The following is a 17,109-nucleotide window of genomic DNA, read 5'->3' on the forward strand; positions in this document are numbered from 1 at the left end:
TATTGTTTGAAAATTGTTCTTTTTTCCTCCAAACTAAAACAATTATGTTGAAAATTTATTTATTCAGTTATAAATTCGTCTTTTTTGGTAAAAAATTAATCTTCTTAATTAAAAATTCCACTGCTTGTTTAAGAGATAAACTACAGTTAAAAAAAAATTAATTTTACAGTTAAAGATTTATCTTTTCAGGTTAAAAATCCTATTTTTTGTAAAAAATTCTTCTATATTAGTTGAAAATTCATCTCATTTGTTAGGAAATTCAACCGTTTTATAGAAGATTCCTATTTTCATATTGAAAATTCAACAGTTTGGTGGAAAATCCAACTATTTGGTAGAAAATTTAACAATCTGGTCGCAAGTTTAACTACTTTTTTTAAATGCATTTTTTAGTTAAATATTTTCCATTTTAGTTAAAAATTCCTATCTTGATTAAAAATTTAATTTCGTTGCTGAAAATTCTTCTTTTTTCTTTCTATTTTTTTATTGAAAATTCCAAAACTTTGTTAAAAACGCATTTAAATATTCCATTATTGGTTGAAAATTGATCGCTTTTAGTTTAACATTCAACTGTTTGGTTGAAAATTAACTTTTTGGTAGAACATTATTATTTTCTTTTGGACAATTCAACGCTAGAAATTTCGCTAGAAATTTGATCTTTTCTGTTTAAAAATGCAAATACTTGGTTAAAAACTATATTATTAACAGTTTTTTGGTGAGGTTTCAATTTTTTTTTTTTTGAAAATTCAATTTTTTTGAATTTAACTGTTTTTTACTTAAAATGAAAATATTTTTTGTAGAAATATCAAATAATACATTGTTTATTGAGAATACATTTTTTTATTAAATTTCAACTCTATAATAGAAAATAAAACTTTTAAAAAATTGTGGTTGAAGATTCATTATTTTAGCTTAAAATGCAACTATATTATTAAAGATTTAATTACTTTGTGAAAAATCTAACTGTTTTATTAAAAACTCCGTTTTTTTCGTATTTGGAAATACATATTTTTTAGTAGAAAAATTCGTCTTCTTAAATCAAAAATTCAATTGTTTGCTTGAAAATTATCATAAAAAATGTGGAAGCATCTATAAAACGAAAAGCGGTTGGTCGAGCATCAGTCAGGTAGTCTCTTCTTATGCTCGACCCGTGCATGACCGAGTGATTTTCGATTTGTGTCCGCTTCCACATTTTTCATGATAATTCGAGAACCAATCCATATTTTCGCATGTTCTTGGTCTCATTTTAAAAACGAGAGTTCAGGCTTTAATTTTGCGGTGTTTAAATTGTTTCCATTCACTTCCCTAAAGTTTGCGTACAGTTGAAGTTGGGGGAACAAATCTACCTAATTTTTTTTTTGTATTTTTTAAAACAACTCCTAAGAAAACAAATTTTATTTAGAACTTAAAATAATTTTGACTTACATTGAAGGCCTTTAGACGTTCAGGATCGTGATGTCGTGGATCGAGCCTCTCATCACCATCCTCGTCATCATCATCCTCATCTTCTTTGTTTCCACTGCTGCTCGTTTCATCATGTGCGCTTCCGTTGCCTTCCCCGCCTGCAGGACTAGATTCTCTGTCACGATCTGATCGCGATGGCGTGCTGGATGAGGCAGGAGGTGGGGTTTTTTTAAGACCCATGGCATATGAGGCCCACAAAGAGGCCATATCTTCTCCACCAACGCCTGCGACACTTCCCAAACTGGGAACTCCACCCGCGGATAAATCCGTCATTTCCGAATTTCCATTTCGTGAATCTGAAACAAAGAAAAAATTATCATAGATTATTTGTCTTTTCTAACAAAGGAGATGAATTTTCAAGAAACACGTTCATTTATAAACAAATAGTTAAATTTTCAAGAAACAAACAAGTTTAATTTTAGACCAGAGTTGCAACTACAATCAAATAGTTGAATTTGCGAGCAAACGTGAAAAGAGAGTTAACTTTTTAACTCAATGGTTGAATTTTCAATCTATAAAAAAATGTTTAACAAAAGGCAAATTAGTTACAAAAAAATAATTTGCATTTACAGGAAAATAGTTCAACTTTCAACTAAAAGCTCAAAAGTTGAATTGTCAACATGATAGTTAAATTTTCAAGGAAAATGACGAATTTTTTAGAAGATAGTTGAATTTGCAATCCAAAAGGACATATTTTCTAACCGAAAAGTAAAATTTGGTATAAAACAGTTAAGTTTGGACCAAATAGATCCTTGTTTAAATAAAAAAGATAGATTTTCAACCATGAAAAAATTAGTTCAATCTTTATCTTAAGAAAATAATATTTAAAAAAACGTATTTTTTTAAATATTAAAATGTTCTACCCAAGAAAATCTTGAACTAAAATTATGAATCTTTAACAACAAAACTTGAATTTTTAACATAACTTTACAGCAAAAGATCACAAGCTAAATTTCCAACAAAAAAGTTGAATTCCCAACCAAATAGTGCAATTTTTAAGGCAAAAAGGTGATTGTGTTTATAAAACAGTTGAATTTTGTATTCCAAAATGACAAATTTCCGATCCAGACAGACATTTTTTCCACAAAACTGTTGAAATTTCAACAAAAAATGCATTTTTAAAAAAATAATTACATTTTCAACTAAAAAATATAAATTTTCAAACAAATAGTTACATTTTTAAACTATCAAGATACGTTTTTTAATAAAAATAGAATAGTTCAATTTTCAGTTAAAAAACTTTATTTTCAACAAACGAAAAAACTAATTTTCAACAAATAAGGATAAAGTTTCTACCCAAACAGGTAAACTTTCAAAACAAAAAAAAATTGAATTTAAATCAAGAGTTGAATCTTTAACAAAGAAACATTTTTCAGTGAAGAAAAAAAAAAGTAAACCGAATTGTTGAATTTTTATCAGAAAAATATGAATTTTCGACCAAAAAATTAATTTACACATTTTATACAATATAATCGAATTTTCAAATAAAAAATTTAAACTTTCAACCAGATAGTAAGATTTTTAAACAAAAAAGATAAAATTTTTAATAAAAATAGAATAGTTCAATATTCAGTTGAAAAACTTTATTTTCAACAAAGAAAAAACGAATTTTCAACAAATAAAGATCAAGTTTCTACCAAAATAGATGAATTTTCAATTAAAAAAAAAATTGAAATCAAAAGAGTTAAATTCTCATCAAAGAAAGATTTTTCAGTAAAGAAGAAAAAAATGCAATCAAATTGTTGAATTTTGAAGTCCAAAATATGAATTTTCAAACAAAAAGTTCATTTATAAACATAACATTTGAATTTTTAGTTGAAAAATGTAATCTTCCACCAAAAAAGAATTAATTTTTAAACAAATAATTAAATTTGCAACTAAAAATATCAATCCTTAACTAATAAAATGAATTCTTATTACGCGTTTTCAGCTTTTAACAAAGTAATTGAACTTTCAACCAAGGTGTCATTTTCTACCATAAAATATAAGTTTTCAAGAAAAATAGATCAAATTTCAACCAAAATTGTGATAGTTAAATTTTCAATTAAAAAAAATTATTTTTCAATGAACAAAAGAAATTGTAAAAAAAGAATAATTAAATTTTTAACCGATAAAATAAACTGTTTAAAAAGTAGTTTAACTTTCAACTTAGTACTTGGATTTTTAATTTTAAAAAATTGTAAACTCTTTAAAAAATATATAATGGTTAAATTATCAACTAAAAACAATAAATTTTTCACGAAAAAAAAATCAACAAAATAATTCAATCTTTAACAAATAAACAAATTTTTAATAAAGCAGTTAACTTTCAACCATGTAATTGAACTTTCAATAGAAAAATATGCATTTTTAACAAAAAATGTAATTAATTTTCAGCAAAAATTTTCATATTTTAATTTTCATTTAAGAAAATAAATTTTTAAGAAAGAAGTAATCAAATGTTTTAAAAATAGTGCAAACTTCAACCAATACAATGAATTTTTAATTAAAAAAAAAAAAGAAAGAAAAATCTGCCTCAGCCAAGACTTGAACCCGGAACGCGACTGGCTATGGGTGAAGCGCTAAACAATTACACTCGCCACGCCTCACTATAAAATGGCCTTCCTGGTTCAAATCCAGGCTAAAGTAAATTTTTTTTCTTGATAAAAAATTATTTGTCCAAAATAACCATTTTAACGTCGAAATTTTTGTTAGTTGAAAATAAAATTATTAAATTTTTAATCAAAAGGGATTAATATCAAACTACAAACATACTAGTAGACTTTTCAATTGAAAAAATTAACATTCATTCAAAAATAGTCGGATTTTCTTATGATGATAAAAAACAGAATAAAAAAGATAAAAATAATAATAAAAATATTTTTTCCTTATAAAAAGGTATCAAAAAGTGATTTCTGGAGGGGAAATCAGGGTAAATGAAAAAATACTCTTCCCACGGTCGGATCACACGGAGGGCCTTTCGATAAAAGACAGCATCTAGACACGTGGGTGGTATTTATGTTATTAATAATAAGGATGTACGTGGCGTACTGGATTGCGTGACGCGGCTGATTAAGGGAGGTCGAAAAAAGGACGAGACAAGGTATTATTTTCTGTAAAGGGTCATATTTCCCCTTTTACCAGAGCACCTTCTGAAAGTCAGGCTATTGGCAATTTTACCCGAAATAAATACAAATAAAAAATTTGGAAATTATACATAATAAAGTAATCCGGAGCGAACCGGGACACGCTAGAAAACCTGGGTTTGAATTAATTTAATTTTTAAAGTTTCCAATTTGTAAAAATATATTTTTCTATCTTTTTTGAATGATTTAACTTAAAAAGTTCACAATTTCTAAACTCTTGAGAATTTTCAAGCAAAATGGATTATTTTTTAACAAAATTGATTGCTTTTTCAACAACAAAAATTATTTTTTAACCCAGTAGTTGAATTTTCAACAGAGGAGATTAATTTTCTACCGAAGAGGATGCATTTTCAACAAAATAGATAAATTTTTCAACCATTTAGTTAAACTATCAAATAAAAAAGAAAAGTTTCTAACTAAATATTCTAATTTCTATTAAAACAAAAAATTTCCACCAGAAATGAAACAGTTAAATTTAAGCTAAAAAATTAATTTTCAACCAAAAACAACTAATATAAAGTGTATATATAATATAAAAATTGATAGTTTTAAGAAAAGAATACAAATTTAAAAAAAAAGAATAAATAATGATAAAAAAGTATATAAAATTTTAAAAAAATAGCAGATGAACCACAAAAGACGAATTTTCAATAAAATAGTTTACTTTTTAACAAAAAGAATTATTTTTAACAAAAATGTTTAATTTTGAATAACTTAGCTTCACTTTTAATCAAATAATTACATTTTTAATCAAGAAAAATACTTTTTTACCAAAAAAGGCAAATATTCAACAAAAACAATACATTAATTTTCAACAATAAAAATAATTCTTCAACTGAATAGTTCCATTTTTTATCCAAGTAATTACATTTTTCATCCAAGAAGATGAATTTCCAACAAAACAGTTGCATTTTCAACTAAAAAATTACTTCCACTAAATTGCTGAATTTTCTACCAAGTAGAATCGTTTTTAACCAAATAATTGATTTTTTTAATTTTCAATAAAAAACATGAATAATAAACCCAGAATATTAATTTTCTACCAAAAAAGACGAATTTTCAACCAAAAAAGGTTACATTTTGGGCCAAAATTGGTATTTTTATATTTTCAACTTAAAAGATTAATTAAAAAAAGAGGAATTTTTCAACTAAATAATTTTAATTTTTAACTAAAATTATAAATATTCAGTTAAGAAATAAAATTTCAACGCGAGGAAACACTGACTTTTCGACAAAGTAATTAAATTTTCAAACGAAAAGATTATTTTTCAAGTAAGAAGAATACTTTTCTACATAAAAGGCCAAATTTTCAAAAAAAGACATGATTTTTCAACTTTAAAAATGATTTTTCCACCTAGTAGTTGAATATTTTATCCAAGTAATATAATATTACAATCCAAAAAGACGATTTTTTAAATTAAAAATTAATTTCACTAAATTGTTGAATGCATCTTCCAAGTAGAATCATTTTTAACCAAATAATTGAATTTTCAATTGAGAAGATTAATTTTCTACCAAAAAAAAACGAATTTCCAACTGAAAAAATAAATTTGCATTCTGATAGTTAATATTTCAACTAAAAAGGATACATTTTAAACCAAAAATTGTGTTTATATATTTTTAATATAAGAAATTATTTTTTAAAAAAATTTACGAAAATAGTTTAATTTTTCGGTAAAATTATAAATTTTCAAATCTTATATTTGAATTTTCGGTTGAGAAATAAAATTTCAACGCCAAAAAACAACAACAAAGTAGTTAAATTTTCAACCAAGATTTTTTTACCAAAAAAGAAGAATTTTTAAAAAATACGTAAATTTTCAACCAAAAAGTTGAATTTACATTCAAATATTGCAGTTTTTAACTAAAAAGATGAATTTCAAAGAAAAATCCTGAATTTTTTATAAAAGAAAACTTCATTTGAATGAAATAAATAATTCGTCTTCAACTAATGAAGACTCATCTTTACTAAACATGAAACAATCAAATTTTCGGTTAACAAAATTAATTTTGACAAAAAAAAACTAATTTCTAAAAATATAGTGAAGTTACAAACAAACAATTTTTGAATAAAATAATAAATCTTCAACCTGAAAAATTAATTTTCGACAAGGTAATAAAGCTTTCTACCAAGTTGTAGAATTTTTTATTAAACAAGAAATATTTTCATTAAAAAGGATTAAATTTTTAAGTAAGTCCAAATAAATTTAAATTAATTTCAGGGCAAAGTAAAGAATTTTCTACTAAAATTTCGTTGAATTTTTAATCATGATGGCGTATTTTCAACGAAAAAGTTGAATTTTCAACAAAAAAAATGACTAAAAAGCGAATAATTTTAATAAAAAATAATACCCCATTGAAGTCACCAATTTTCTCTTTAAATTCAGACAAAAATTGAGAATCAAAATGTCCTCCCTTTCAACTCAATACAAATTAAAAAATCAAGAATACCCCCCTTCCAACTCAGAAAAAAATAAAAACCCAACATTTCCAGTTTTCAAAATGAATAAAAGCGTTAAAAATAAAACATGGTCTCTTTCTGATTCATAAAAAAATTCCTCTTTTTCATCAAAATGTTAATAACTTAAAAAATCCTGGTTAAATCAGGCTGTAGTGCTTCGAGTTTATAACCGAGAAGTCCGGGTTCGATTCCCGCTGTCGACATTTATGCCAATTTTTTTTTTCTTGCAACTGACTATTAAATTGATTTAAATCAGGCTGAAATATTAATTTTCAACGACTTCCTCATATGAAAAAAGTGCTTATGCAATTTTTCTCAAAGAAAATCAGTCATTTCGCTTTTTTTCTATATTTGGGTATTATTGGGCCCTAAAATCCTAGAACTTAAATAATGGATTGAAAATTTGATAAGTGCTTTACCGGTCCCTTTTAAGGCGTGAATAATCAAAATGAGTGGGAGCGTCCCTCAAAGTCGATATCAAAGGCTTCTTCCCGAAAGTGGTTTATCCTTAGCTTCGGTATTTCCAGTCTTAATGAAAGTGGTAGGAGGAGTAAAAACCCATAAGAGCGTGCGCCCCATCAAATTAGCAGGATTACCGGTTTCGGAAACCCGTAATAAGGCCAGGGAGAAGTCCTTCTGTGAAACGCATCCCGGATCGAAGCAGAGCCATTAAGGTCTCCTCAGATCCCAACCAAAATAAAAGAATCGCATCCTTTTAATGTAAAACGCAAATATTAAGAAAGCAAATAGGTTCGATTTAAAAACAAAAGAAAAGGAGCCTTCTACTTGAAATTTGAGCGTCTGTTTAAGCTGCCGCGGCAAGGGTGGTCAGCCTTTGTCGCGGCAGGCGACCCTGCCGCGGGCAAAAGTTTGTAACTCGCTAGTTCAGTAGATCTAAGCATTTCTGGCTCAGGGCTGAACTTCCAAAGACTTGAACGATTATGGTTTGCGGGAGCGTTCAGGAATTCTAAATAGAGGTTGCCAGGTATGGTATAATCGTTCTGCGAAAACGGTAAGGCCGACTTTAATGAAGTCTTCGAAGTAAAGATTGCAAAATTGTGTCAATTTTTGAGAGGGTTTCAGCTTTTAGAGATACTGGTGAAACCCTTCATTTTTTTTTTTTTTTTTTGTAAATCAGTTAACATTTTCGATCAAATATTAAATATAGACAATTCCAGATTTTCTCAAAGCTACATATTTCGCAAGTTTATTATCAATAATATTTTTTTGGTTTCTAGAAATTAATTTGATAATACTAGATATTCTTAAATATTTAAGCAGGATAGATTAATTAAATAATTAATTAAGACTGATAATAAAATGAATAATTTCTTGGATTTTTCTCTAAAGTCCACGAATCTGAACAAATTTTTATTTTATCTATTTGTAATTAAAATTCAGCTTCGAATTCCGAACTTTTGAAGTAGTAATTTGTATTTTCAAAAATGTACATGAATTTTTAAACAAAGAATTAAATTTTCAACCAAAAAGATTAATTTTCTACCAGAAAGATGATTAAAAAATGCATTTATTCTCAAACAGTTCAATTTTTAACTGAAAAAGATAAAGTTTTTAAATCAAAAGCTGAATTATTAACCTAAAAAGATAATTTTGCAACAAAAAATTAAGTACTAGATGATGTTCAAACCACAAAGATGATATTTCTACAAAAGAGTTTAACTGCCAATCCAAAACTTTTATTTACATCGAAAAAAAGATTAATTTTCAAACAGGGATATTAATTTTCGACCAAAAATACGATTTTTAAACAAGATACATAAATTTTTAACGAAATAGTTGAATTTTTATCCAAAGAAGACAAATTTTCAACCAAACAGTTGAATTTAAAACTAAAAAAGATCCGTGTTTAACCAGAAATGAAATAATTTTTAACACAATAGTTAAATTTTCAATTTAAGTGATGAATTTATAACTATAATGATAAATCTTTAACTGAAATAGTTGAATCGTAAAACGAAAATATAAATTTTCAACTAAAAAGATGAATTTTCAACCAAATAGTTGTATCTTGATCAAAAAAAATATCGATTATCAAGATAAACGGAATAATTCTAATTTTTTTAAATAGTTAAATTTTCAAACAAATTGATTAATTTTGAACTAAAATTAATAATCTTCAACTGAAAAAGTTGAATTTCAAACTCAAAAAGATAAATCTTCAACCAAAAATGGAAGAAACAAACAAGTAGGTTAATTTACTACCATGAAAGACGATTTTCAAAAAAAAAGAGTGTTTAACAAAAAAGTGGAATTTTTAACTAAAAATGACCAATTTTTAACCAAATAGTTAAATTTTCAACAAAATGCATGAATTTTTAACGAAATGTTTGCATTATCAAATACAAAAAACTTTATATCAAATAGAGGAATTTTTAACTAAAAAAGATCAAGTTCAAAAAATAAATTTTTAACAGAAATGATCAATCTTCAACTGGAATAATTGAGATTTAACCAAAAAGATTAATTTTCAACCAAAAAGATTAATTTTTACCAGAGAAGACGAATTTGATAGAAAGTAAAAGTATTTTAAATGAAAAATATAAATTGTTAACCAACAATTAAATAGTTAAATTTTCAGTTCAAAAATAATATTTAACCAAAGAACTTTCTTTTTCTTGATTGAAAATTACCAAATTGAGTGGTTTAAAAATGGAATATTTTAGACAGAAATAACATTTGAAATTTAATTTGAATAATAAGACTTTCCGATTAAAACAGTTTAATTTTTAGCGTTAAAATCTGGAAATTCTAAAATTGTAAACTGATTCCAAACTATCTTGCACTATCAATTATTATTCAATTTTTAAATCATATAGTGCAGTTTAATTTTAAAAATCAATCATTAATTTATAATCACAGTTTATCAACTAAAAAATTTTTTTATTCCAAAATCTTCGATTTTATACACTTCTAAATTTTAATTCTTCATGTCTTCAAAACTTCATTTTAAAATTCTTTAGATTAAAATTTACGCTTAAAAAATAAAAATCTAAAACAGAAAATGTTTCAAGTGGAAGTTTTTTAAATTACACATTCTAAACTGAATGATATCATAATTGAAAAAGTTACAATATAACTAATTATTTAAAAAAGGGTTGAAATTAGAGAAAGTTCAACAGATCTTTTTTTCTAAAAATTTATAAAATTCCCGGTCAAAAAATAAATTCACTCTCATTTTCCTGTTTGTTCTGAAATTTGAATCATCTACAGGAATTTCAGATTAGATCAAATCTATAAGAATCTGGAGAAACAGAATTTGAGGATTCCTGTAGTTTATAAATTGTATTAGGTTTTACGTTCAGTTGCAATGTTTTGCCTCACTCTTATTGGCTCGTGCTTATACGGGGAGCGAGCCAATTTCAAGTCAATTTAAATCTCGTAAATTCATCCAATGGTATTTCGATCAGGCACGCGGAAGATTTCAGGAGCTGATAAATCCGATTTGCTACTTATGCAGCTCTAATATACGATGGTCGTCCCTCGGTTCAGTTATAGGATTGCCCTGCCGCGCCATGCTGCCCCTCACCCATTGCGCCGCGAAACAGGTTTTTGCGGACCTCTATCTGGGACTTCTATCTCGGACCTGATCATTGCGTAATGAACCAGTCGGCGATGAGACGCACTCGATGTGGTCCTTCTTCACTTGAACTTACTCTTTTCATACGCGGAACAAACTGATTTCTAGATTTAAAAATTCCAAAGAATAAAATTCCAGGAAAACGGCTCACGCCACTATTATCTCTTTTTGAAAATATTTTATTAAGAATAAACTATTTTGAAAGAATGAGGCTTCTTAGGTCTTTTTAGGTTAGAAATTTAATTTTTTTCGTAAAACATTAACCTTTTATTTTGAATTCATATTTGATTTCACAAAGTTCATCTTTTTTAGTAGAAATGTTTTATCTTTCTTGGATAAAATTGCAACTGTTTTTTTTTTTTTTTTTTTTTTTTTTTAAGATTCAATTGAAATCTCTTTAAGTAAAGATTCAACTCTTTTTTATTTAATTTGTACTTTTTACATATTAAATACATATTTATTACATATTAAAAATATTAAATATTACTAAATATTATTAAATATTAAATATTAAATATTACATATTAAAAATTCACCTGTGTTAGTAAAATTTTTATTTTTCTTGGACAGAAATGGACCAGTTTGGTTAAAAATTCAACACCCTTTTGAAAGTTTATTTTTTAATTTTAGAATACCCTTGCTTTAGATGAAATTGAATCTTTCTTGAATAAAAATTCAAGTTATAAATTCAACAATTTTTTTTTAAATTTATACTTTTTGTTTAAAAACTGTTGTTTTGTTGAAAAATTAACTATTTAGTAGAAATTTTAATTTTTGTTTAAATTAGATATTTAAGTACCGAGAAGGAAACTGAAATCTTTTCTGGGTGGAAATTAAACTATTTTTTCGGAATTTTTTTTTACAATAGTAAAAAATTTATATGTTTTAAAAACATTTTATCTTTCTTGGATAAGAAGACAACTATTCGGTTTAAAATTACGTTTTGTTTAAAATTTAACTATTTCGTAGAAAATATTAAAATCAAATTTGTCGTTTTTTATTAAAAATTCATCTGCTTTAGCACCAATTTCTTCTTTCTTGGATAAAAATGCAAATAATTCGTAGAGAATTTAAGTTTTTTTAAATTCATGCTTTTTTGTTGGAAAAATCGTCTTTTTGGACTGAAAATTTAATTCTTTTTGCAGAAACTTATTTTTTGTTAAAAAGTCCATATTTTGATCTTAAAAAGTCAGGCGGAATGTTTTTTGGACGAAAATTCAACTGTTTCTTTTTAAAATTTATCTTTTTGATTTAAAAATTCATCTTTCTTAGTAGAAATTTTAATTTTTTTTATGGAAATAAAACTTTTTGGTTAAAAATTATTCTTTTTTGCTTGAGTATTCAACTAATTTCTTTTGAAATATTTGTTTTCGCACACTTTGTTAAGAAATAATTTTTTTTAAAATATTTATAGTTTTGATTGGAAAGTCATCTCTTTGGTTTAAAATGTATCTTTTTAGTGGAAAAGCCTTTTTTTGGTTGAAAGTTAATTTTTAACAGAGCTTGTAACTTTTTGATTTTTTAAGATTGATTTTTTTTTATTTGAAAATTCTCCTTTTCTGGTTAAAAAAAAATAATTTGCTTGGTTTGAAATTTTATTTTTTGTTTTCAAGCAAAAGTGATTATTTAACAGAAGAATTTAACTTTTAACCAATTACTTAGATTTTCAAAACAATAATTGAATTTTTAAATAAAACAGATTAATTTTCGAAGAAAAATTAAATTTTAACAAAAAAGTTCATTTTCAACCAAATCGTTGAATTAGCAACCAAATAGTTGAAATTTTAAATAAAAAATACAAGTTTTCTACAAAATAGTTACATCTTTTATCTGAAAATATGAATTTTGAACAAAAAAGTTAATTTTCAACCAATAAGTTGATTTTATAACAAAATAGTGTAATGCTCAACCTAAAGAGAGCAATTTCTGAAAAACGAGAATTCAAACTTTCATCCAAAATTGCATTTTAACCAACAGTTGAATTTTTTTAAAAATATTCGAGTCTTCAACCTAATAAGATTAATTTCCGAAAATTCTAAACATAAGTTTTGAACAAAAAAGTTAATTTTCAATCAAATAGTTGCAATTTTGAACAGAAAATAAGAATCTTTGATAAAAAGTTGAAATCTTAACCAAAAATATGAATTTGGAACAGAAAAAAATGAATTTTCAATGAAATAGTTGAATTTTGAACAAACTAGTTTAAATTTAATCTGAAAATACACATTTTTCACAACACAGTTCAGTATTAAACGGAAAATATGATTTTTTAACCAAATAGTTAAATTCTCAACAAAAACCCAAAAAATTTTCAACCAAAAATTTGAATTTTTAATCTGAATATATAAGTTTTTAACTAAATAATTAGTTGAATCATCGACCTAAACAGATTCATTTCCGATAAACGCAAGTATTATTTTGAACAAAAAAATTAGTTTCTGACCAGAGTTAACTTTTCACCAAATAATCGAAATTTGAAGTCAAGAACACAAATTTTCAACAAAATAGTTGAAATATTAACCAGAAAATATGAATTTTTAATCAAACAGTTGCATTTATAACCAAAAAAGACAAAATTTCTACCAAAAAGGCGAATTTTCAACAACAGTGGAATTTTCAAGCTATTGATATTTTCAGTCAAATCTATTTTCCTCAGATAACTGAATACGATAAAAAAAATTTTAATTTAAACAAACTAACAAAATTCCCTAACATTTACAGGTTCCAGTTTAAAATAAAAAAACGGGTAACAAAGTACCCTGTCTAAATTTCTAGGAAAGGGTACCTTTTCTAGAAATTTACAAAGGGTACTTTGTTACCCGTTTTTTTTAAATTATTTATTTTAAACTGGAACCTGTAAATGTTGGTAAAACTGTAAATCTTGACTAAAGGTTATTACAAAATGCCAGGGTCTTATAAGGACAGGATTCTGTATTTCTGTGGAATTGAAGGATGAATTTTTTCGAAAAGGGAAAGAGTGAGAGGATTTATGATGTAATATTGATGTAAATTAAAAAATATGAAGATTGGAAAATGTGAATTCTGATCTGAAGGCAGGTTCGATGTACGGGGACCGTTTTGCGGCCCTGAAGGTTGGTGCACTTGGAGGTACGGTACCTACATGCACCTAGGATGCCTGGCCTCGGGCGAGAGAAGGCTATTGCTAAAGCTGAAGAAGTACGAGAGTAGGATGTAGGATTGTAGGATCCATACAATCTAGTATGTAGCCTCCAGTCTCTAGAAAGCCGGTTGCCAATCCCAATCCCAATCCCTACACCCGTTTTCTGAACTCGCCTCCAACTCGCATGAACCTGAAATCAACTGCCCCACCCGTTCTTCGACCTCCCGTAAAAGGAAGCTTGGTACCTCTCTTGGTACGAATCTCAAGGTGTCTTCGAACCCTTTAGAAATTCAGGGTTTACTAAAATACAATTTCTCTGACTTACCTCTGACCTTTTTTTAATTTACCCTGACCCACTAAAAAAATGATTAGTTGTGCCAACTATTCAGTTTGTAAGACATGACACTGCTATTTTATTAGTTGCGACAACCAGTTTTTTAGTTGTCAGTAATGCTACCAAATCCAAATTTCGAAATTCCCTGACTTTTCCCGGACCCATTTTTTATTTTCCCTGACCCACTGAAAAAGTTTTTTTCTGTGGCAACTATGCAGTTTGTAAGATATGGTACTGCTCTTTTATTAGTTGAAACAACCAGTTTCTTAGTTGGGACAAATATTTCCTTAGTTTCCAGAGTTGCTAACAAATCCCATTTCTGATATTCCATAATTTTTCCCAGACCCATTTTTTTCCTAAGTCACGGTAAAAATTGTTAACTGGGCAAACTCTTTAGTTTGTAATACATAGTACTGATCTTTTATTAGTTGAGACAACCATTTTCATTGTTTCCAGGGTTGCTACTCAATCCAAATTTTGGAATTCCCTGACTTTTCCCTGACCCATTTTTCATTATCTCTGACACACTGAAAAAATTGTTGATTGGAATAACTCTTTAGTTTGTAAGATATGGTACTGATCTTTTACTAGTTGGAACAACAGTTTTCTTAGCTGGGACAACCATTGTTTTAGTTTCCAGGGTTGCTAAAAAATCAAAATTTTGAAAAGGCATTACTTTTCCCTGGCCCATTTTTAATTTTCCCTAACCCACTGAAAAAAATAATTAGTTAGGCCAAATACGCAGTTTATAAGATATGGTAATGCTCTTTTATTAGTTGGGGCAAACATTTTCTTAGCAAATTTTTATTTTCGTTCTAATTTTCTTTTTAGGTATGATAACAGCCTTACAACCACGAGTTCAATCATTCTAATTCTTAAAAAGATTTATTTTTCACCAAAAATAAAAGACGTGATGAATTTTCGATTTAAAAAAATCAATTATCAGCAAAAAGTGTAATAGTTGATATTCCCACAAAAAGATTTTAATTTTCAATAAAAATGAGTTGAATCCTTTACCAAAAGATTGTCCGTTTTCAAACCAAGAAGAAGAATTTTTAACACAAGAGTTAAATTTTCATCAAAAAAATTTTTTTTCAACCCATGCAAAAAAAAACTCACAAAATGTTGGATTTTGAAGTAAAAAAATAATAATTTCCTGCAAGACGGTTGAGTTTTGAACCCGAAAAGATGAATTTTGAACAAAACAATAATTTTTACCTGAAAAAGATAGATTTTCAAGCAAAAATAGAAGTTACATTTTCAGTTTAAAAAAATAATGATTAACTTAAAAAACGTTTTTTCAACAAAATAGTACAATTTTCAACCGAATAACTGAATTTTAAATAAAATGAATCTTCAACAATGAAAAATGCATTTTTATCTAGAAAGGTCAATTTTCTAACTAGACAAATTATCAATAAAAGAGATGAATTTTAAACAACAACAAAAAGGATAACTTTTTAATAAAAAGAGAATAGTAGAATTTTGAGGAAAAAAACAATTTCCAACAAATAAAATTAATATTTCAACGAAATAGTTCAATTTTGAAGCAAACGGATGCTTTTTCATTCCACAAGAATAATTTTCTTCCCAAAAATACATTTTTTCAATAAAATAAATAAAATATTTAAATTTTCAATACAATAAATAAATTTTTAACTAAAATGATGAACCTTCAATAATGAAAAATGAATTTTTAACCCAAAAGACTCATTTTTGTACAAAAAGACAAATTTAAAAAAAATAGATGAATTGTCAATTAAAAAAGATCAAATTTTAAACCAAAATAGAGTATCTAAATTTTGTGTAAAAAAATTAATTTTCAACCAAATAGATTAAATTTATTTCAAAAGAGAGAAATTTTCAACAACAAAAGATGGAACAGTAAAATTTTAATTTAAAAAAATTAATTTTTAATAAAAAAACTACTTTTTTAACCAATGAAATTAATTTTTAATCAAAAAAATAAATTGTAAACGAAGAAGATTAATTTTGTAACAAAAAATAATTATTTTTCGCGAAATAAACTATAATTTTCCACCAAATATTTGAATTTAAAGCATTTTTAACCTGATAGTTAAATTTTCAAACAAAAATATGAATTAGTCAATATTAGGATAATTATTCTACCACAAAAATAAACCGAACTTTCAATCAAATATAGAAATTTTCAAAAAAATAATTTAATTTTCAACTGCGAGAAAATTAATTTTTAACCAAACATATGGAACACTTAAACTTTCTCTTTAAAAAAATAATTAAAAACAAAAAGAAATAATTTTCAACAAAATAGTTCAATTTTGAACAACAAAAAAAGAGTTTTGAAAACTAAAATGATGAATCAGAAACCAAACAAAATTAATTTTTAACAAACTAGTTCAACTTTCAACTAAAGAGTAGAATTTTCAACAACAAAATATGATTAAAATTTGACATTTATTCATATAATTTGTTTGTGAAGATAGAAATTGTTAAATTATCAAATCATTCAGATTTACTTTTTTAAATTATTTAAAATTTTTTTAAATTGAAAATTAAAAATTTTTTAAATCGTTATAATTCAAAATTTATAATTTTTTAATTTAAAATTGTAAATGTTAAATATCGTTAACATGAAAAATAAAACTGGTTAACTTTAATAAAATCTACAGATAGAATGTTCAGAAAACTCTAATAGTAGATATTTCAACCAAAAAAGAATTTATTTTTAAACCAAAAACAATTAGATTAAACAAAAAAAACCGAGTTTTCAATAAAATATTTGAGTTCTCAACCAAAACAGAATAATTTTCATACAATCTCTTGTGATTTTCAACCAAAAAAATATGCAATTTTTCCTAAACGAGATAAATTTTTAAAAAATGTAACATTTTTTAATTTTCAATAAAATAATTAAATGAACTTTAACTTGTAGATAATGAAGCAGGCGATCTAGAATCTTAAATTTAGAGATTCCTCTATATTTGATCCACAATTTTCAAATCATGATTTTAAATAAATCAGATGATT

The 17,109-nt window shown here is 25.7% G+C and overlaps 1 protein-coding gene across 4 annotated transcripts in view; it reads right to left on the reverse strand.

Moving 5' to 3' along the window:
• LOC117173127 (nucleolar protein 4-like) overlaps positions 1-17,109 on the reverse strand; it is a 125,768-nt gene that overhangs the window by 20,488 nt on the left and 88,171 nt on the right. For all 4 annotated transcript variants that reach the window (XM_033361535.1, XM_033361543.1, XM_033361531.1 and 1 more), the window contains one exon: positions 1,423-1,757. In XM_033361535.1, coding sequence (XP_033217426.1) covers positions 1,423-1,757 — 335 coding nt within the window. The remainder of the gene's footprint in view (positions 1-1,422; positions 1,758-17,109) is intronic.

This window comes from Belonocnema kinseyi, chromosome 1 (assembly GCF_010883055.1).
Source record: "Belonocnema kinseyi isolate 2016_QV_RU_SX_M_011 chromosome 1, B_treatae_v1, whole genome shotgun sequence".
NCBI lineage: Eukaryota > Metazoa > Arthropoda > Insecta > Hymenoptera > Cynipidae > Belonocnema > Belonocnema kinseyi.